Source organism: Anolis sagrei, chromosome 4, assembly GCF_037176765.1.
Source record: "Anolis sagrei isolate rAnoSag1 chromosome 4, rAnoSag1.mat, whole genome shotgun sequence".
NCBI lineage: Eukaryota > Metazoa > Chordata > Lepidosauria > Squamata > Dactyloidae > Anolis > Anolis sagrei.
This window is the reverse complement of record NC_090024.1, coordinates 104,945,260-104,968,556: the sequence shown is the minus strand read 5'-3', so window position 1 is coordinate 104,968,556 and position 23,297 is coordinate 104,945,260. Positions and strand designations below refer to the sequence as shown.

The 23,297-nt window shown below is 42.3% G+C and overlaps 1 protein-coding gene across 1 annotated transcript in view; it reads left to right on the top strand.

Annotated features, from left to right (window-relative positions):
- The window catches only part of ELP2 (elongator acetyltransferase complex subunit 2), an 80,039-nt gene that overhangs the window by 49,613 nt on the left and 7,129 nt on the right, over positions 1 to 23,297 (top strand). Inside the window, exons 17-21 of the mRNA XM_067467555.1 lie at positions 2,949 to 3,021; positions 4,395 to 4,587; positions 9,049 to 9,170; positions 16,088 to 16,230; positions 19,548 to 19,664. Of these exons, the coding sequence (XP_067323656.1) occupies positions 2,949 to 3,021; positions 4,395 to 4,587; positions 9,049 to 9,170; positions 16,088 to 16,230; positions 19,548 to 19,664 (648 nt within the window). The remainder of the gene's footprint in view (positions 1 to 2,948; positions 3,022 to 4,394; positions 4,588 to 9,048; positions 9,171 to 16,087; positions 16,231 to 19,547; positions 19,665 to 23,297) is intronic.

Here is a 23,297-nt window from a genome sequence, read left to right as displayed (position 1 = left end):
AGCATATTTTAAGGTATCTTTCTCTTCTAAGTGTATGTTTAAATGTATTTAAGTGGCCTTCCTGTGGCTTGTTGAACAATCACAATTCTAATGCAATGGACATATGATATATAATATAATATAAATATAATATACATATTTCTGATCCATGTAAACTGGGAACTATGTTCTGTGCCTCTCTGTAAACGCAAAGGTATCATTAGCCACTGATTTATCTACCTAGCTGGTCAGTGTTTGATTTGTTCTGAGTGAGTTACGTACTCCCTAAAACAAATCAGGGAATCTTGGACCCACAGGTCTAATTCACAGGCTCAGAGGTGATCCTGGATAACACTTTCTTTAACCCTTCCCTAGTATACGGCCTCTGGTGGCACAGCGGGTTAAACTGCTGAACTTGCAGACCGTAAGGTCAGAGGTTCTAATCTGCGGGATGGGATGAGTTCCCGTTGTTAGCCTCAGCTTCTTCCAATCTAGCAGTTCAAAAACATTCAAATGTGAGTAGATCAATAAGTATTGCTTCTGTGGGAAGGTAATGGCGGTCCATACAGTCATGCCAGCCACATGACCTTGGAGCTGTCTATGGACAACGCTGGCTCTTTGACTTAGAAATGGAGATGAGCACCACCCCCCAGAGTTGAACTCAACTAGACTTAATGTCAGGAGAAACGATTACCTTTGTTGTTGTTCATTTGTTCAGTCATTTCCGACTCTTTGTGACCTCATGGACCAGCCCACGCCAGAACTCCCTGTCGGCCGTCACCATCCCCAGCTCCTTCAAGGTCAATCTAGTCACTTCAAGGATCCCATCCATCCACCTTGCCCTTGGTCAGCCCCTCTTCCTTTTTCCTTCCTTTTTCCTTCCATTTTCCACAACATAATTGTGTTCTCTAAGCTTTCCTTTCTTCTCATGATGTGGCCGAAGTACTTCATCTTGGCCTCTAACCCTAACCCTAACTTTTGCCTTAGTATATGTTAAATATAGGGAACCCGCATAATATCCTTTATTCTCCTGCTTTCTTCCATTCAGGACAGAGAGTGGTGAGTGAATGGGCCACCTGTACTTTGGTATTTGAAGTTATTGGTTAATCCCTGACCAGGACAGAATATAAGGGGACTGAGGGTGGCTTAACTACTTTTCCTCTTCTCTATATGGGACAGAGGGAAAGTGTATAAAGCCCACTGTCTCAGCCAATATTTGCAAGTACTTGCTGAATCCTGAGGTTAAGGCTGAGCTAGTGCCTGTAGCTACTGAATACAAGTTGAGGATCCTTCATCCAAAATGATTGGAACCAGAAGTAGTCTGTGTTTTCATAATGACATATACATAATGAGGTGTCTTGAAGACGGGACCCAAATCTACACAAAAAGTTCATTTATGTTTCATAGACACTTTATCCCCATTGCCCAAAGGTAATTTTATTGTCAGTCGTGTGCATGAAACAAGGTTTGTGTATTTATTTATTGTGTCAGAAGCAAATTGAGAATACAGTTATAATACAAATACAGTTATAATGCAAATTGAGAATACAGTTGTTGTCTGTTTTTATATAGATTTTTATATTGTTTATATGGTTTTATACTGTTTATACTGTTGTTATTATTACATTGCTGTTAATTGTATATTTATGTTTTGATGTGGGTGCCATGGGGTGCCACTTTGTTAGCCGTCCTGAGTCCCTCTGCGGAGGTTGAGAAAGGACGGGCTATAAAAGCCCTAAATAATAATAATAATAATAATAATAATAATAATAATGTATAGAAAAACCACAAAGTTAAAAACTTGGCATTATACTAAATGTCCTTTGATCAGAAGCTGACCACTTAGAGTGCCCCTGGTGTCACTGTAAGAAGGTCCTCCATTGTGCACGTGGCAGGGCTCAGACTGCATTGTAGTAAGTGGTCTGTGATTTGCTCTTCTCTACACTCGCATATTGTGGACTCCACTTTGTAACCCATTTCTTAAGGTTAGCTCTGCATCTTGTGGTGCCAGAGCACAGTCTGTTCAGGGTCTTCCAAGTCACCTAATCTTCTGTGAGTTTCTCATCTGGTATCAGCCACCAATTGAGGTTCTGGGTTTTAACCTGCCACTTTTGGACTCTCGCTTGCTGAAGTGTTCCTGCGAGTATCTCTGTAGATCTTAGGAAGCTGTTTCTTGATTTAAGATGTTGGCTTGCTGGCCGCTATCCAAACAGGGGATGGGCTGGAGATGTCAACACCTTGGTCCTTTCATTACAGGCTGCTACGTCCCAACGGATGTTAGGTGGTGCAATACTGGCTAAACAGTACAATTTCTCCAGTGGTGTTGGGCGTAGACATCCTGTGATAATGCAACATGCCTCATTAAGAGCCACATCCACTGTTTTAACATGGTGAGATGTATCCCACACTGGGTATGCGTATTCAGCAGCAGAGAAGCAAAGCACAAGGGCAGATATCTTCACTGTGTCTGGTTGTGATCCCCAGGTTGTGCCAGTCAGCTTTCGTATGATATTATTTGTAGCACCCAGTTTTTGCTTGATAATCAAGCAGTGCTTCTTGTAAATTAGAGCACGGTCCAGAGTAACTCCCAGATATTTGGGTATGCTCCAATGCTCCAGTGGGATTCCTTTGCTCAGAGGTCGAGATGCTTATCTGTTCTTAAGATGTGTTTTGGATGGATTAGGAATCAACTAGTTTCCCCTGAAATAGGCAGTAAGAGGACCTAAACCTTCGGAGAGCTTCTGTTCAACCATTTCAAAGCTCCCTGCTATCAAAAGTGGATTTTGGGTGACTGAGATTTTGTTATTCTGGCTAAGAGATGTTCAACTTTGTTCACCCACCCTCTTTCTTGATATATGTGTGTATATCGTGATCAGTACAGAAAATATTCTTTAGTATTTATAAAACTTTAACTTTAACAGTTAAGGATTTCTTGTCTTTTCTCTACCTCATTTCCTTGATCATTTTAGGTACGGCCACGGCTATGAAATTTTTTGTGTTGCCTGCAATCACGCCAAAACTATTATTGCCTCAGCATGCAAGGTAAGAAAAAGTAAAGATACCAAATTTGGATGATAGATGTGTTTACCGTAATTGTGCTAAGTGGCTTTAATACAACTAGGATAGGCCTGTTGGGTTAAACCAAAGGTGGGGAACTGTCTAAAAACACATGGGCCAAATCTCTCTTGTGGACATCCCATGGGCTATGCTCCCTTTTCTGCATGCCCAAATGTTTTCAAATTGGTGACCATTTTGAAAATGGAGACATTAGGAGTAGGAGTTTTGGGGGATGGCACAATCTGTGATGTATGAAGGTGCTTTTATGCATATTTGCACATTTGGTAGAATTTCTTTGGGTGAAAACTTTCCTAAACCCCAGCAATAAAAAGAGATGGTGCCTTTTGAGGGACGTACAGGAGATGTAAGGGGCTGTAAAAGCATGGTCCAGGTGGACCATTTCTTTTCCTGACCTCTGGATTAAACAAAAAATGTAAATGTAAAAAGCAGAATGTAGCTAGATGCCTTCAGAGAATTCTGTAAACACCCCAATACCCCTTCTCCAAAGACTGGTTTTATTTTATTTATTTACTGTATTTGTATACCGCCCTTCTCAGCCCTCAGGTGACTCGATGATTCGATGTCCAAAAACACCATAAAACTTTTTTAAACATTAACACATAATATAAAACCATAACAAGAATATTAAAACATAGATCATTTGCATCTCTTAATAAAAAACATTACCCCATCTCGTTGTCCAGTCATTCCAATTCCTATGTCTTTTACCTTGCATTTTCAAATGCTTGCTCAAACAACCAGTTTCCAGAAAATGAAAAAGGAAAAGCATTGCCTTGTCTGTGTTTGTGTGTCTCATTGTCTGTGATTGTAAAGCATTGAATGTTTGCCTATGTCTGCTGTAAATGCTGTAATCCGCTCTGAGTCCTCTAGGAGAGAAGGGCAGAATATAAATAAAGTGTATTGTTGTTGTTGTTGTTGTTGTTGTTGTTGTTGTTGTTGTAGATTAATAGGTACCACTTCTGCACTCCATGCAGTCACACTGGCCACATGACCTTGGAGGTGTCTATAGACAATACTGGCTCTTTGGCTTAGAAACGGACATGACTAGACATAATGTTAGGGAAAAGCTTTACCTTTACCTTTTACTGAGCATTACTTTTAATGCATTTTGTGATACATCACTGGTTTCTAATATTTGTATAAATGCAATGTTATTTTCAAATGCAAAGAAAAAGAAACAAAATTCCTGCAGACAAAGTGTTTTTTTCATTAAAAAAAGATCAGAGCCCATTCACCTTTCCTCCAACCATTATACCACTCAGATTTTACTGTCCATATAGTTGTTTTTCAAGGTTGCCTTTGCTCATTCACAGTTTTTATTGTTCTCCATTTTACAGGCTTCTAAGAAAGAACATGCAGCCATTATTTTGTGGAGCACTCGAACTTGGAAGCAGCTGCAGAGCTTACCTTTCCACAATCTGACGGTGACACAGCTTTCTTTTTCCCCCAACGATGAATTCTTACTAGCAGTTTCAAGAGACAGAAAATGGTCACTCTGGAAATGTAAAGATATTGATCCAACAGAATCAGGTAATACACTGGAATTCATATTACTGGAAGAAAATGACTGTTGTGACTTATAAAATGAATTGTCTTTTAATTCTGGGAGTTGTAGTTCAAGCATTACGCAAAGTAAGCCATTGCGGTACACTTTTATTTTGCCAGGGGTGCCGAGAGCGAGGGACACGGGAAGCTAGCAGAGGCCAGAGGGACCCTGCTGCTGGTGATATTGAAGCCTGTCGCTCCTCCTCCTCCCCATCCTCCTCCTCCTTCTCCGCCACCACCACCACCAGCAGCAGGGTCCCTCTTCCTCCTCATCCCCGCCGAGCAGTGCAGCCTGCTGCTCTTGCCCCGGCTGCTCTTGCCCCGCCCCTGTGGATGGCCCCTCCCACCACCGGCGCCCCCCCCCCCCCCCGTCACTCCAGGGTTGAGAGGGAGCCAGGGGCGGGGACAGCTCAGCTGGCCACCACCCCCGCCAGTCTCCCAGGTGACGGGGCCTTCCGCTCCTCCTCCTTCCCATGCTCCGTCCCTTTCTCTTCCTCCTCCTCAGGCTGCGCCGCTCGGGGATGCCGAGGGTGAGGGGGGAGGAAGAGGAGGAGGAGCAGCAGGCCCCGTTATCAGGGAGACTGGTGGGGGTGGTGGCCAGCTGAGCTGTCCCCACCCCTGGCTCCCTCTCAAGCTTGGAGTGACTGGGCGGCGGCGGCAGGAAGGGCCATCCATGGGGGCGGGGCAAGAGGAGCCGGGGTGACTTCTCCCGCTGACCTCCTCACTCCACTCTTGGCCACCCAGTGTAGAGGGAAGTTTAGGGTCCTTCTGCACGACTATATAATCCAGAATACCAATGGCAGGGGGATGTGCAAAAAAAAAAAAAAACCAAAAAAAAAAAAACCACCCCAGAGTTGAGTTTTTTTCTTTTTCTTAATTTTTTTTTCATATTATCTGCTTTGAACTGGATTATAACAGGTGGTCGTGCCGGCACCGCTTGTAGGCCTGTAGGTTTTTTGTAGGCGAGTAGATGGTGACTACTGGATGGCATATATTCTGTAACAGAAGCTAGAGCTGATTGGTCTATCCAATGCAATTTTCTAAATCAGCACCCCAAATAACCAAACCGAATGACCAAAAACTGATTTGTAACCCTTTTGGTACTAATGTTGGAGAGTGGTCCCTGATCAAAGTGATCCCTGGTCAAGTGGTTCCTGGTCAAAAAAAGGTTGGGAACCACTGGTTTAGAGGGTGTTTGCCTTTAACTTTCCTCTAAGACTGAGAGAGAATGAGACCTGCCCAAAGCCATCAAATGGGATTCTGTGGCTGATCAGGGAATTAAAATCTGATTTTAGAGTCATAGTCCAATAGTCATTTGATGAAATGGTTTAAATTGACTGATGTATAGTCTATTTTCCTCTTGTACTAAAATCCCTCCCTAGGTAGTAAGAGGAAATTTCATTGTAGCCTATTTTATCCTAACTGAAATGTCTACATAGAAAGAAATTCTACATGGATAGAATAGACCTATCAGAGATGCTAGAACCAGAGCAGAACCAGAGCAGTTATCCTCTCATCACAGTTGCTCCATCCATATTCTGACTTTTAAATTTCCACTCCTGTTGACAATATACTGCCTCCATGGCTGGCACATATTCTTTTTCTTTTTCTTTTTCTTTTCTTTTCTTGCAGAATCTGAAGTTACCTTTTTGAACTACAACTGCTAGAATTTCCTAGCTGAAATGTGGTAGCTAGTCAAGTGTGCCAGCTGAATTATTTTATTATTTTTAATACTACCGTATTTTCCGGCATACTAGGCGTCTGGGTGCATAAGACGACCCCCCAACTTTTCAATATAAAATTTCAATTTTTGGATATACTTCCCCTATTAGACGATCCCTCTTGCCAGCCCCTTCAGGCCCCAAAGCCTCCTTTCCTGGGCTTTGAGGCGGCTTCTTGGCTCCATAGAAGCGGCCTCCATTCCACTGGCAGTCAGGCCCTGGTGCAGCCAGCCAACAACCATGCTCATCATTTCCTGTTTTGCATCCAAAACAAGATTGAGGCTCTTAACAGGCAAGGGAAGTGGGCAGCTGCCCTGTGCTGGAGCAGGGCACCCAAAGCATCAGCAGCTGCTGCTCTCTGCCAGTGCCACTTGTCTCCCGCTGGCGCTCTTCCATTCTATGCCCACCTTGGCTGTCCGTACAGCGGCAGAGGAGGAGGTGATATACTCGCCGACTGACCGTGTCTCCTCCTCCTCCTCCTCCTCCTCTGCCGCACTGACAGCCAAGGCGGGCCTGGACTGGAGGAGCCCCTCGGTGACGCTGAAGCCTGGCAGCGGGAGACAAGCGGAATCTGAGGGCTGCCCTCTGGTGCCACTTGTCTCCTGCTGCTGAGATTCAGTTTCACCGAGGTGCTCTTCCACTCTAGGCCTGCCTCGGCTGTCCGTGTGGTGGCGGAGGAGAAGGAGGCAACGCAGCCATCCGGCGAGTATATCGCCCTCTCTGCTGCTGCACGGACAGCCAAAGTGGGGATAGAGTGGAAGAGCCCCTCGGTGATGCTAAAGCCTAGCAGCGGGAGACAATCAGTGCTGGAGGAGGGCAGCAGCAGCTGCTTTGGGCGGCCTGCTCCAGCGCAGGGCAGCTGCCCCCCTCTCTCACCTGGACCCAAAACAGGAAGTGATTTTTTTATACCCGGCGTACTAGACGACCCCCAAGCTCAGTAAGGTTAAAAATTGTCTAGTATGCCAGAAAATAAGGCAAATTTGCCTAAAGCCTCTGGGATGCTCTCCCAGATAATGTAGAAGTCCAGCTTCAACAAATCAATTTTGGCTGCATGTACACATGGAAAGAGTTTGTCAGAAATCGAGTCTTGTCAAATTTATTCTGGTTGGAGCACCTGGAAACCATGAGGATTCTGTTTTCTCAACCAATGTACTGTACTTGATGTGTCTCCCAGTACCATACATAAAAATAAAAACAAGATGCAAACGTGAAAATGCCAGAGCAGTATCTGTGCCTGAGGCAGAACTCATAATAATATGCATTTATACAACACCTGGAACATGATTTTTACAATTCTGTATGATCAGTGAATATTATTACCCACAGATTGCAGATAGGATGCAGAGCGGGTTAGCCAGAGGTAATATTACTGACTTTAGGAGAATTTTGAACTAGAGATGACCTTATTCTCAAGGCCACACCACTGATTATTTCATTACACTAGCAAAGAAGGCAATGTTGGCTCTCTGCAAGAAGTTGTTATTTACCATTGGAAAGGTTGGCTCCTTTTTATTCAAGCTTTGCACATTTTTCCAAATGTTGATCAAAGTGATAGCAATAAGCATGATTTATGTCCACATAGCTGTAACATTAAATTATGATTAAGGCAAAGAAAAGAAGTGGGAATTTGCACTGAAAAGGAGAAGGAAAATATCCTTGCTAAAGACTGTGAATCCTTTCATACTATACATTCATAGTAACATGTTTCTACTTGAATCACCATGGTTTTATCTTCTAAAATTATGGGATTTCTGTTGAAGGGAGGAGCGAGTGGCATTAAGAAAGGAGTAATGGCAATTAAAGTGGAATAAGGTAAAGGTAAAGGTTTCCCCTTGACATTAAATCTAGTCGTGTTCAACTCTGGGAGGTGGTGCCCATCTCCATTTCTAAGCCGAAGAGCTGGCATTGTCTGTAGACACCTCCAAGGTCATGTGGCCAGCATGACTGCATGGAGTGCCTTTACCTTTCCACCGGAGCGGTACCTATTGATCTACTCACATTTGCATGTTTTCGAACTCTTAGGTCATCAGAAGCTGGGCCTAAGAATCATAGAATCATAGAATCAAAGAGTTGGAAGAGACCTCATGGGCCATCCAGTCCAACCCCCTGCCAAGAAGCAGGAATATTGCATTCAAATCACCCCTGACAAATGGCCATCCAGCCTCTGCTTAAAAGCTTCCAAAGAAGGAGCCTCCACCACACTCCGGGGCAGAGAGTTCCACTGCTGAACGGCTCTCACAGTCAGGAAGTTCTTCCTAATGTTCAGATGGAATCTCCTCTCTTGTAGTTTGAAGCCATTGTTCCGCGTCCTAGCCTCCAAGGAAGCAGAAAACAAGCTTGCTCCCTCCTCCCTGTGGCTTCCTCTCACATATTTATACATGGCTATCATATCTCCTCTCAGCCTTCTCTGCTTCAGGCTAAACATGCCCAGTTCCCTAAGCCGCTCCTCCTCATAGGGCTTGTTCTCCAGACCCTTGATCATTTTAGTCGCCCTCCTCTGGACACATTCCAGCTTGTCAATATCTCTCTTGAATTGTGGTGCCCAGAATTGAGTGGGAGCTTACCCCACTCACGGGATTCAGTTTGTTTCATATAGCTCCTCATTATGTTTGTGTGACACACCCTACAGCCTATGAGACATAGTTTGGAAAGCTCTCTCTAAATTACTTTAACATTGCCATTTCCGGAACAAATGTGTGAAGAGTATTTATATTTATCATTTCAGAACCAACTTTTTACCTTTTTGCTTGCACTGACCCTAACGTAGCTGGGCACAGTCGCATCATTTGGTCCTGTGACTGGACGGCAGATAGCAAGTACTTTATTACTGGAAGCAGAGACAGAAAGGTAATGTATTGCACAGGTGGCTCCTTTGTTACCTGTTCATAATCTATATATATATAAATGCTCTGTGCATAATGAGTACCTTGAAAACAAAAGAACCAATGAACGAAATCACACCAAATTTGGCAACAAAACGTCTCACTACACAAGAAGCGACCATCACTCAAACAATTATGATTTTGTCATTTGGGAGTTGTAGTTGCTGGGATTTATAGTTCACCTACAATCAAAGAGCATTCTGAACTCCATCAATGATGGAATTGAACCAGACTTGGGACACAGAAATCCCATGACCTAACAGAAAATACTGGAAGGGTTTGGTGGGCATTGACCTTGAGTTTGGGAGTTGTAGTTCACCTACATCCAGAGAGCACTGTGGACTCAAATAATGATGGATCTGTACCAAACTTGGCACAAATACTCAATATGCCCAAATATGAACACAGATGGAGTTTGGGCGAAATAGACCTTGACATTTGGGAGTTGTAGTCACTGGGATTCACAGTTTACCTACAATCAAAGAGCATCCTGAACCCCACGAACGACAGAATCGGGGAAAACTTCCCACACAGCACCCCCATGACCAACAGAAAATACTTAAGGCCATCAAGTCCAACTTCCTTCACCAGGGCAAGAAAACATAATCAAAGTCCTCTTGTCAAAGAGCCATCCAGCCATAGATATAAATAGAAAGATATGATTCACACATAGATATAGTATCACAGATTTGAAAGGGACCCCTCAAGAAGGACAATGATATGTTGCATGTTCCAGAGTAGGCAAACCAGACAATCTCCACATCAACACTGACAAAGACACAGCAAGAAATACTATTTACCCACAAGCATCAAGACATTGCATATTTTACAAACCAACACTTTCTCATTACTTTATTTTCCGGATCAACAGACTGGGCCACAGCAACGCGTGGCAGGGGACAGCTAGTTTATTATATTCTTCCAAGTGCTATCTGGTGGTCATGTTACACTGTCCACTGCCCTTTCTGTGTGTCCCAACTGGGGTAGAGCATGGATGGTGGGTGGCAGAGAGAAACAGGATTGTTTTGGTGGTTTATACTGTAGAATTAATGCAGTTTGACACCACTTTAACTGCCAAGGTTTGATGCTATAGAATCGTGGGAGTTGTTGTTTTAGAGAATCTTTAGCCTTCTGTGCCAGAGTGCTGGTTCTTAACAAACTACAAATTTCAGATTTCCGTATCATTAAGCCATGATAGTGTAGATGCAACCTAGAATTCCTGTCCCCAAGAGGTTAGGCTGGTACCCACTTCGACTCTGCTTCTCCATATAGCAAAGTCCTTCTGTTCAGTCAGACATTCACTTCTTGAGTTTGATGCAATGTATATCTATTATTAATCTGTTTTTAAACTGACATTTGTACCTGTATTGATTTGCTTTTAGTGTCTGCTGACTGTTCTGAGAATTACACAATGCACCCATCTTTGTCCCGGTCCCCTAGGTTCGATACCTGTTGAATTAATGCACCTGAAGCATTAATTTAATTGGTAGTCCATGCTCTGATTACATCCCAAATAGACTAGTACAACATGCTCTATATAGGGTTGTCTTTGAAGACTGTTCAGAATCTCCAAATGGTCCAATGGGCGGCAGGCAGATTGCTCACCGGAGTGGCATACAGGGAGCATACCATCCCCCTGTTACGTGAGCTAAACTGGCTACCAGTCTGCTACTGGCTTTGGCCTATAAAGCCCTAAATGGTTCCAGCCCAGCTTATCTGTCTGAATGCATCTCCCCCATGAACCATCTCGGAGATTAAGATAAGCTGGGAAGACCCTGCTCTCGGTCCCGCCTCCTTCACAGGCACGATTGATGGGAATGAGAGACAGGGCCTTCTCAGTGGTGGCTCCTCAGCTGTGGAACTCTTTCTCCAGCTATATTAGATCAGACCCTTTCCTCCTGGCTTTCAGAAAGAGAGTGAAAATGTGGCTTTGGGATCAAGCCTTTGGAGGATAATATCATGAAATAGATGGATTTAGTATTATTTATTTATTTACAACATTTATATGCCACTCTTCTCACCCCGAAGGGGACTCAAAGCAGCTTACAGGACAATATATTATATTACTAATGTAGTAAATTATCAGTATTATATATTACTATATTGTACTATACCATTATATTGTAATATTATTAGTAATATTATATGTAATATAAAATATATAATTATAATATTATTATTAGTAGTATTATATTGTATTACATTATGATATTATAAATCTTATATGTATATATAATATATTATATTACATTATATTATGTAATGTAATGTATTGTATATACATACAATTACTACTATAAACCACACTATTTGCAATCATAATCAAAGCCATTCTGGTAGTCATTGCACATAATATAATATATTATGTGTAACTGTAAGGGATCACGGGTTTAGTGTGCGGGGTCCCTTTCCAAAGAAATCCGCGGAGTCCAATAGGTTCAGGTAAGGCACCGTTTATTCAAGCTGATCAGCATGAGGTGAACAGATAGCACTTCTCTAAGTGCTTCCACATACTGCCGCGCCCCTCCTCGGATTTTGCAAACGTTTATACTCAGGTAATATAAGGTTTTTTTGGTCATGGAAAGTACTATCTTTCCAACCCCCCCCCCCCCCCTTTGACCTTTTGATGGAAAGTACCTTCTTGCACCTGCAGACTTTGCGCTTAACCACAACCCAACTTCCTATGTAAGCTCGAACTTTGTATGACCTCTACATGTCACCTCTTGCTTTTAAAACACTTTCTTCCGTGCTGCTAATTTCATTTAAAGCCCTTTGCTTAGCTATTGCTAATTTCTCAAAGACCCTTTCATAATGACTATCAGAATGGCCTTGATTATGATTGCGAATTGTGTGGTTTATAGTAGTAATTGTAATGTTTTTAAATGTTTTAATGTATTTTAACCTTGATTTTAATTTTAATTTAAATGTTTAATTTTACATTGTTTTTTTAAGGCATTGAATTATTGCCTATGTGGTAAGCCGCCTTGAGTCGGCTTTTCTCAACCTTCAGGGTTGAGAAAAATGGGATATAAATATAGTAAATAAATAAATAATGATTGTACATATTGAGGATTTAGTATTGTGCTATTATAATAAAACCTGTAGTGCCATTGGCTCCTGCCAACAGGAGCTTAAAGTCTAAAGTCTGACAGCAGAAATAGAACAAGAGGGTAGGCAGGGGGCAAAAAATGTGATGATAAGATGTGATGAGTATCCGTAACTGTGGATAGATGTTCTGGGAAGGAATGAAAAGGGGGATGCCGGCCAATAATTGGATTGTTGAAGCATCGAAGACTAATGGGATGCTCATTTATACTCTCCTCCATAGACATCTGTGCATGCTTATATTTTATCCAGTCCTGGTTTGTAGTTTGTGATTAGAGACTTTGGCCTCACTGCTGACAGAGGAAACATGAACTTTAGATCTCGCCGTCTTTATATACGGATGCTGCTAACAAGCAATTTCTTTTAAACATCATTCTCGTCGCAGGAAAAAAAAATCTTCCATGCCCTTGGTTGTTATTTTTCCTTAAGCTGCCTGCAGTTTTCTGCAAGGTCCTTTCTTTATTGGAAATGAACAGATTTCCAAATAATCCTTAACAGTCAGTCCCTTACTTTTATACCTTGTACAACAGTAGAATGTACTTTTTTGTGATATGATTTGCTTAGTGGTCACGGTTTTCATAGAGCCAAAGCTTCCATGACGTCCACCAGGAATTCTGCCAGTTTTATCTCTAGCTACTTTTATCATTGAGTGGCTAACAGTCTCGGAATTGTAGCTTTTCCCTCAAATTCACTCTCATCGAAGGCCCATAGGTCTCTTTCCACCAAGGCATGAAGTTATCGTTTAAATTACTGCTCACTTTTTCTACAGATCTAAGCCAGCGTTTGGGTTGTGACCTTAAAAAAAAATCTTCCGGCTGGAAGGATTGCCTTTGACTATTTCTGAATTGGCTGTGACCAGTTACCTTACTGACAGATCCAAGGATTGTGATAGATTGGTGACGTTGCTTCTTTTTTGAGGGTTTCCTTTGACATGTTGCAGTACCTAAATTAGCCTTAAGCGTTTGGGAAACGAAGGGAGAGCATTGTATATGACGTGAGCAAGCAAAAACAAAAAAGTGGAGGTTTTTTTGCCTTTGGGTACAGCCAGCAGCTATCTCTTGTACATCATACCAGTGACGACAGTGGGAGGACTAGCTATTTATAGTCAGACATACCTCTGTGCCAGTTTTCTGTTATATCTTGTGTTTTTAAAAAGCTGTCTTTCCTTTTCTTTCATTATGGAGGAAAATTGCCATGAAATAGTGTGTAGTTGTAAAATAAACAGGGAATCCCTTTGCAACTTAAATATAACTGCAGAATGGCATAAATCCACTCTGTGAGATGCCACAACAGCCACAAAATGTATACCATAGGACCTTGTGTCTTTTAGATGTCACAGCACACTATTGCTGTATTGTTGTTGTTTTTATCGTGTCAGGAGCAACTTGAGAAACTGCAAGTCGCTTCTGGTGTGAGAGAATTGGACGTTGCCCAGGGGACGCCCGGATGAATTGATGTTTTTATCATCCTTGTGGGAGGCTTCTTTCATATCCCCGCATGAGGAGCTGGAACTGATAGAGGGAGCTCATCCACCTCTCCCCGGGTTCGAACCTGTGACCTGTTGGTCTTCAGTCCTGCCGGCACAGGGGTTTAACCCACGGCGCCACCGGGGGCTCCACTATTGCTGTGGTACTTGCTGAGTAGTGGTTTGGGACCCGCCTACCTTCGTGACCGTATCTCCCTCCATGAACCAACCCAGGCCCTTCAATCTTCGGGGGAAGCCCTCCTTTTGCCCCTGCCAGTTTCACAGGCTCGTCGAGTGGGTACAAGGGAGAGAGCCTTCTCCTCTGTGGCCCCTTGTCTCTGGAACTCTTTACCTGGAGGGATTAGGAAAGCCCCCACCTTAGAAACCTTTAAAAAGAACCTTAAAACCTGGCTTTTCCACTGCGCCTTTGGTGAGTAGGCACACACCTCACTTTTGGTCCCCTCAACATTTTGTCACTGGAGTGCACGCCCCCCCCCTTGTGAGAAAGTTTGGCTCTACAACCTCATTTTTTGAGCTCTCTTTCATAAATAACCTGCTCCTCTTTTATCTCACCCTGAGTTTTTAACATTTTATCCTGCACATGCGGCCCGCCCATTGTCATTGTGATTGTCTATATTGTTTTCTTAGATTGCTCACTGTATTATATGTTTCTATGTAATTATTATGCTGTTGCTTGTGTTTTTGGTTTTATTTTGTTGTGATTTGTTGTTCAGGCTTGGCCTCATATAAACCGTCCCGATTCCCCGTTGGGAGAGATGGTGGCGGGGTATAAATAAAGATTATTATTATTATTATTGGTTCATATTAGGAAGTCAAGGCACAGAGTGAGACAACTGGTCCATCAATCCTAGTATTATCATCTCTACTTAGGAGTGTCTCTTGATGATCCAGGCAGGATACTTTCCGAGCCATTTCCAAAGATTCCTGGTATCTTCCATCCAACTACAAGACAAACATGATGCTGCTTACCTTCCAAAATCAGACAAGAGTAAACTTGAACTCTAAAAGAAGAAGAAGGGGGAGATGAGGAGGGGAAGGGGAAGAAGAAGAAACAGCAGCAGCAGCTGTTTGAATGGATGTGGAGAAAGACAGGACCTTAAAATGTTTAGTGTCATTCAGGGCACTTCGAGACAGCTTCATAATCTGGGACAAAGAAGTGCGGCAAAAAAGAAATCCAAACTTGGAGATGTCAGTTCTAGTAAATGCTCCCCCACCGTCCTGACACATTCATTTGTGGCAGATTTTAGAAATCCGCAAGATGGACAGGGGACATCCAGCAGAAGTTTACTTTTACTTTTTTAAAAAATTGATTCTCCGAAATATGCTAGAACTCATAAGCTCTGATGTGGATATCTGAATATGCACACAAGCAGATTCCTTGTCATTATCTCTCATCACCCTCTTGCTGCATTTGCTTTTTCCCTTGTGAACACTGCTCTCCTTTGGGGTCGCTTGCCTGTCACGCTGGTGCCCACTGTGCAAATTCAAGCTCTGTTTAATTTCATAAATATGAAAACAAAGAAATGGCTGCAGAGAGTTCTCATGGGAATTGCTTTCCAATTGTGCTTCCATTTAGCCACCTGTGTGTCCATGGCACCGTTTGTTTACAGCTCTCATCAGCTGCTTTAAGATTTGCACATGTCCTGGAGCAGTCCATACCAGTGTATAGGGATAAAGTCATGTTTTCCTTGAGTGCAGGGATGTCATGCGAATATGTGCATTTTTCAGCCAAAATCGAACTTTAAGTACACTTTTTAAACATGTGTTATTTGGCCGCTAATGCGATCTAGCGCTCATTTTTGGCAAACATCATTTAGCCACATGCACCCCTTATCCCGGTTCCTTCCGCATTTTAGGGCCTATGTAGAAGGGCCCTCAGTTGAGAGAAATAGTATGGTATATTATTTAGAACTTCTAAATGGGCTTTGAAAGAACTTTGAAACTTATTTAGCAATGAAATACATTGGGTGACCTTGACGCAGTCACTCTCTCTCTCAGCTTGACCTACTTTCCAGCGTTGTGCTGACGATACAAGTGAGGAGGAGGAGGACAGTCATGTGTGCTACTGATCTCACTGGAATAAAAATGAGATAGAAATGTAGCATGACCTTATCAAAGAAAATCCTGCTGTCATGCATGGAAGGCGGCTACTTTCTCTCAGCATATGTGGGTGGCAAGGTGCATTTCACAAAGTTAAAACCTTAGCTGTTTCAGGCGTGTGATCCTCCTTAGATCTGTCTGTTTCAGTGAATTGTGAAAACAATGATGATTTATTTGTGCATTTCAAACAGGTTATGATCTGGGGCAAATGTTGTTCAGAAGAGGAGAATAAAGAGAATGCCACGGGACTGATACACCTCTGTTCAACAGCCCTGGATGTTGGAGATTCTGTCACTGCTGTTAGTGCCAGTCACGTGCTTGCTTCTGATGGGAGGTATGTTACCAGGGCACTGTTTTGCCAATGACTTCTGATGTTATGTGACTTTTCAAAACCAAGCCACTTGATGCATGTATGATAAAAGATGTCCTTAGGCCACATACAACTCCTAAAACCTTTTTTAAATCTGATTCCTTCTCCCCTTGATAGTCCTTTAAAGGGGGCAAGGGCGGGATTTATATGTTTATCATGTCAGGAGCGAACCAAAACAGTTGTATTAATAACAGACACACAAACCAACAAAACGCAACATTTGCAGACTTAGTATTCTATTAAATGTTCTTTGACCAGTAGCTGGCCACTTGGAGTGACTCTGGTGCTGCTGCAAGAAGGCCCTCCACTGTCGATGTGGCAGGACTCAGGTTGCATTGCAGTAGGTGGTCTGTGGTTTGCTCTGCTCCACACTCGCATGTCGTGGATTCCACTTTGTGGCCCCATTTCTTAAGGTTGGCTCTGCATCTCGTGGTGCCAGAGCGCAGTCTGTTCAGCGCCTTCCAAGTCGCCCAGTTTTCTGTGTGCCCAGGAGGGAATCCCTCATTTGGTGTTAGTCATTGATTGAGGTTCTGGGTTTGAGCCTGCCACTTTTGGACTTTTGCTTGCTGAGGTGTTCCAGTGAGTGTCTCTGTAGATCTTAGAAAACTATTTCTTGATTTAAGTCGTTGGTGTGCTGGCTGATACTCAAACAGAGGATGGGTCGGAGATGTCACTGCCTTGGTTCTTTCACTATTGGTTGCTACTCCACGGCGGATGTCAGGTGGTGCAATACCAGCTAAACATTGTAATTTCTCCAGTGGTTTAGGGCACAGACATCCTGTGATAATGCGGTGGGATCAAAGTGAATTGCTATTCTGGAACCTCCCAGAAATGGCAATGGGTTTTAAGTAGGTTTGCCATGCCATCACAAAATACCTTTTCTTCAGAACTAGAAGTTATTTTGAACTAACTTCTTAGTTTTGTTTTGTATGGGCATTTTTGGCCATTCCTCTGGCCTCTCCAACATCCCAGCGAAGAAAATTGGTTCCCAGTTATAACCAAATTAATTCACTCCCTCTGGTTTCTACAGAATGTTTCAAAGTTTTGTTTATACCTTTGCTTTCTTGTCGTTTTGCAACTCAGATTCATTTTCCTGGTCAACAAACATGACAACATGTTGTGCGATTTTTTTTTATTTATGAAACATTACTAGTAAAAACGGCCATTACAGGAACCATTTTACTTCAGTTATATGTACTTAAACGAAGGATGGGAGGCATGGTATAACTCATGATAGGGTTATTGAAGTCAATGTTGGTCCCACAAAGGGCTAGTGTGATCTAGTGGAGTGCTACTGACAGTGATGATCATGGAGTGATGATTAATGAAACATTGGCTGCTGCTCTGCATCACATTTCCAGGACAGAAAGAAATGATTGTAGCCAGTGAGCACAAATGCAGTTGTCATGCCCCCAAAGAGGCTTTTACCCTGTTCCTTTAAGAAACCCCTGTCACGCCTCCCTGCCCCAAGGTGGAGCTTGCAGTCCTTTGCAGCCAGTCATTCTGATGGTGCCAAGGAGCTCAGAGGCTCTTCCATGTCAAGAGTTGAGGAAACTAATTTTTGGACTTAGAGAAACAAGTTCTAAGTATTTAGGAACAAAGTCTAGAGTTTGAAGAAGAAAAGAGACTTAAATAAGAGGTTATGACATAAGTCAAATTTAGAAAAAGGACACAAGAAAGAGGATCTCTTTGGAAGGAATCGAGATAATCCCAGTTAAATTCAGAACTTCCATCTGTTCCATCAAGTAATAGTTTGTTGGGAGGAGTTAGGGTGCTGATCTTCAATGCAATTAAATTCCTTTTTGTTTACTGTTACCATGAGCTCTGCAAGTGCAGCTATTTTTCTGAATGAAGCAGAGAGTGTTTGAGGACCGAAACACCCGTAGGGATACCAAGGTGCTTGTTTATAAAGCCATTGTGCTCCCAACCCTGCTATATGCCTGCAAGACGTGGACTATCTACAGACGTCACATGCAACTCCTAGAACGATTCCATCAGCGTTGCCCCCGAAAAATCCTGCAAATCTCTTGGGAAAACAAGCGGACAAATGTCAGCATGCTGGAAGAAGCAAAGACCCCCAGCATTGAAGCGATGGTCCTCTGCCATCAACTCGGCTGGACTGGCCACATTGTCCGGATGCCCAACCACCGTCTCCCAAAGCAGTTGCTCTACTCCGAACTCAAGAATGGAAAACAGAATGTTGGTGGGCAGGAAAAGAGATTTAAAGATGGACTCAAAGCCAACCTTAAAAATTCCGGCATAGACACCGAGAACTGGGAGGTCAGCTGTGACCAGCAGTGCTGTAGAATTTGAAGAGGCGCGAATGGAATGTGAAAGAGAGAAACATGTCAAGAGGAAGGCATGTCAAGTCAACCCCAACCGGGACCGCCTTCCACCTGGAAACAAATGCCCTCACTGTGGGAGAAGATGCAGATCAAGAATAGGGCTCCACAGTCACCTCCACAGAGCCCACAATACATCAGTAATGAAAACAATAACAAGGAATACAAACAATAAAAATAAAACTCCTAACAGAAAATAAGCAATAAACATTAACAGTAACACAACGACATTTAAAAACCTGGCTTCAGCAAATGTATATGTTCCTGGGAATGCCTCCTGACACAACATGTTGTCGTGTTTGTCAACCAGTAAATTGAATCTGGGTTTAGACTGAAAGTGATAATATATGGGTTAGAAATGGGGTGCATGAGGTGCATGTTCTTGCTTTTTGTACTTAAATCCTCCATTTTCACCCATCTCACCAGTCTTCATAAGACACTCTTTCAGTACTGCTCAGTCTTCCTCATTCCCTATTTTGATGCAACCTCAAAAGTATGCAGTGCTTCTGGGATGCATTTTTGTGGCTTATTTTTGAAAACAATTTCATGAAACTTGGCTATATTTAAGTAGATGCCGATTCTTACATATGAACAAATTGGGGGGGGGGGGGGGGCATTCTAGCTATTACAGGAGGTGGTTGTACATATGTCCTGTGCTTAGAAAGGAGGCACGTGGCTGTAACATACTCTCTTTATAATCCATATTGGCAGATGTACACCTTTATAACTCATTAAATCTGAATTATGCAGATGAGCTTAAAGTTCTCTTTGGCTTTGCTGCTTATAATAACATGTAGTTCTTGTTCTGTGTTCAGTTGCATGCTCTCCTGCATAGAATTGGAAAATGGCAATTAAAATGTGCAACATGATTCCAAAGTTACATATGTGGGACTGGGTAAGAGGTGGCATAATAACCAAAACATTGCCCTCTTTTGGTAGCTACATCATTGCAATAGGGACAGAAAGTGGGAAGATTTACTTGTACAAATGGAAACCAGGAGACAACGAGAAGCTGCCACTATCTGATTGGACCAAATGTGCTGAGACAAATGACAGGTAACTCACCCCAAACCTTTTATGTCCAAAATAAGCAAAATTATGATTGTATGTATGCCTTGTTGGCTGTGCTAGAATTATTTTACTGGTTCCATGGGCCTTTCTGGAGAGTGGTGGGTTAGACAAATTTGCATTTTCAGAACGAGGTGCTAGAATTGTGTGTTGTCTAGGAGTGTGAGCTGGAAAGGCTGGTTTAAATCCTCCCTCCGCAAATAAGTGTTGAGAGAGCTGCTTCCACTGACAGTCTCACCCTCCCACTACCAATATGGAAATTAAAATATTTACTCACCTTAAAGGATAGTTGTAAAGATTGCTAAGTAGGGCTCTGAACACTTTGAGTGCATCACACAGTTTAGTTTCATGTGATGATAATGATGACAGTATCCAGTACTGAGTTTATGCAAGAGAGTTCCTCACCCATGTCAGCCCGAAGTGCCTACCCCATAAGACTTTGCTTTTGGGGTTCCCAAGGAATGGCCAGAAATGTGGGCAGGAGGGGATGGAATGGGCATGAGGAGTCAATGGAAATCAGTCCCATTTCTCCCCCACCTCTCATCCTTCCCTCTCTACCTATTCTATTTTTCTCCCTTCTTCTTCATACTCACATTTCATGAGGATCTCTGGACACTTCAACTTTACACAAGATGCTTCAACCCCAGTGGCACAGTGGGTTAAAGCCCTGTGCCGGCAGGACTGAAGACTGACAGGTCGCAGGTTCGAATCCGGGGAGAGCGTGGATGAGCTCATTCTGTCAGCTCCAGTTCCTCATACGGGGACATGAGAGAAGCCTCCCACAAGGATGATAAAACATCAAAACATCCAGGCGTCCCCTGGGCAACGTCCTTGCAGATGGCCAATTCTCTCACACCAGAAGCGACTTGCAGTTTCTCAAGTCACTCCTGACACGACAAAAAAACAAAAACAAAAAGCCCTTCAGCTTTACACAGGAGAAGCACTTTTTTGGAAAACCAGAATCTCCATAATCTTTTGGAGAAAAAAAATGGCATACTTAACCATTTGAAAATCACAACATTTTGTAAAACTATGATCTTCCAGAGAAGAGCCAAAAACCCATTTGAGTAAAATCTCTTCAGTGGTATATGACCACATCTGCCTATGCAAAGCAATTTGATTTCCAGTTGTTAGACTGATAACCTAGTTGTTTCTGATCGGTTCGAAACAGAGATCATGCCAATGTACAAAATATAGCAGTTCTTCAGAAGTGTTTTCTTCAGTGCCCCAAAACATATCTATTCTACCATCTATCTATCTATATATAAATGCTCTGTGCATAATGAGTACTTTAAAAACAAAAGAACCAATGAACGAAATCACACCAGATTTGGCAACAAAACGTCTCACAACACAAGGAGTGACCATCACTCAAAAAATTATGATTTTGTCATTTGAGAGTTTTTGGGATTTATAGTTCACCTATAATCAAAGAGCATTCTGAACTCCAACAATAATGGAATCGAACCAAACCTGGCACACAGGACTCCCCTGACCAACAGAAAACACTAGAAGGGTTTGGTGGGCATTGACCTTGAGTTTTGGAGTTGTAGTTCACCTATATCTAGAAAGCATTGTGGACTCAAACAATGTTGGTTCTGGATCAAACTTGGAATGAACACTCAATATGCCCAAATATGAAACTGATGGAATTTGGGAGAAATAGACCTTGACATTTGGGAGTTGTAGTTGCTGGGATTCATAGTACACCTACAAACTGAAATCCACCAAGGATAGAATTGGGGCAAACTTCCCACACAGAACCCCCATGACCAACAGAAAATACTTAAGGCCATCGAGTCCAACTCCCTTCACCAGGGCAAGAAAACATAATTAAAGCCCTCCTGACAAAGAGCCATCCAGCCACAGATATTGATAGATATATATGATTCACACACACATATGTATATGACATATATAGTATCATAGATTTGAAAGGGACCCTTAAAGAAGGAAAATGATATGTTGCATGTTCCAGAGTAGGCAAACCAGACAATCTCCACATCAACACTGACAAAAAAAACAACAAGAAGTACTTTTATTCCACAAGCATTACATATATTAGAAACCAACACTTTCTCATTACTTTATTTTCCAGCTCACGAGATTGGGCCACAGCAATGCGTGGCAGGGGATGGCTAGTAAAACATATTTTTTCTATATTATGCTCTAAAGAGAGAAAAATAAAATAGACTTTGTTAAAAGTAACATATTTGGTTTACTCACAACCTTCATATATTCAGCATACAGGTACATAATTGTCAATCCAGTTAAAGATAGGTTTTGAAGTGGTTTAACTGGGGAGATAACACGGGGCATCTGTTGTAGAATCAACAGCAACATCCTTACATTCTGAGAGTTTAATGGAGTGTCCTCTAAAATGGAGTCTGAGCTCTGAGCAATCTCAGATCTGATCATGTGGTCTGCAGCCCCTCCCACAACATCAAAAAATATAGAGTAAAGGAAAGCTGCATACCAAAACATACATATATAATACAGTAAGCAAAACAGAATCATATACAAGCAAATTACTAGCGGAACCTTGAAGAAGGTTGCTATTTCCTACACACTTGTCTTTGAAAAGTAGGGGACAAGATACTACAGAAGCAGAATCAATATGGAAGCGTATTATTGTTTTGGATAACTGCCGCTGCATAGTTTCTGTGAGCTTTCATCTCCTCTTCTTTCCAAGTAGCACTTAACTCTAGCATACTTAATTCTACTGCATAGTAGCTCATCTAGAGTTCAACTAAGTATGTCAGTCCACAACGTTAAAAATAAATGTTGGTTTCCGTTCAATTCTATTCACTTATTGTTAGAATTGTTCTGTTCCATTCCAGATATGAGAGCACTTAATTATATTTGTGAAAAGTTGATTCAGATCATTGCAAACTCAGTATTGTATCACTGGTTAACATTGTGATCTAGTATCATAATGATAGCATTTTGGGCATTGCATAATTATAGCCTTTGGATTCAGAGTCACAATTGCTCTACAGATAAAAGTTATTTAAGGCTAGCTTTCCCTTTACCTGGACAATCCTTTCTTCTATATTTTCCAAGAGTAAGGAGGAGACAGAAAGGTTGAGTAGTATACTATGAGAGTGGAGCATTTTTTTATTCCCCAGCAAAAACTTGCCATCTCTGTCTCCCAGATTGTCGTAGTTTGGTCCACATTACGTTGCAGAACTGCAGTAGCAAATGGCCTCTGTTCTGCCTTGTGCTCTTCTCGACGAGGGCAAGAATATTAATGATGCTTGGCCTTTATATGGCTCTGTGAGGAATCTATGGTGCTTCACATGACATGACCTTACTGTAATTCTTTTATCAGCTTCGAAAAGTAGGCCAACCTCCCTATATAGCAAATATTGGCTTGGGGTGAGAGAGGCAGAAGAGAAGGTTGACAATTACATTCATGAATGTATGGCGTTGGGATCCAGCTCTCACACCAGTTACATAATATTCCAGGTTGCTAACGGGAGCTAGTTACAGGGAGCAGTCAACCCTCTGGGTTAAACAGCTCCACTGGCTTCCAATAAGTTTTCAGTCCCAATTCAAGGTGCAGGTTATCACCTACAAAGCCCTAAACGATTCAGGACCTACCTATCTTCGCAATCGGAT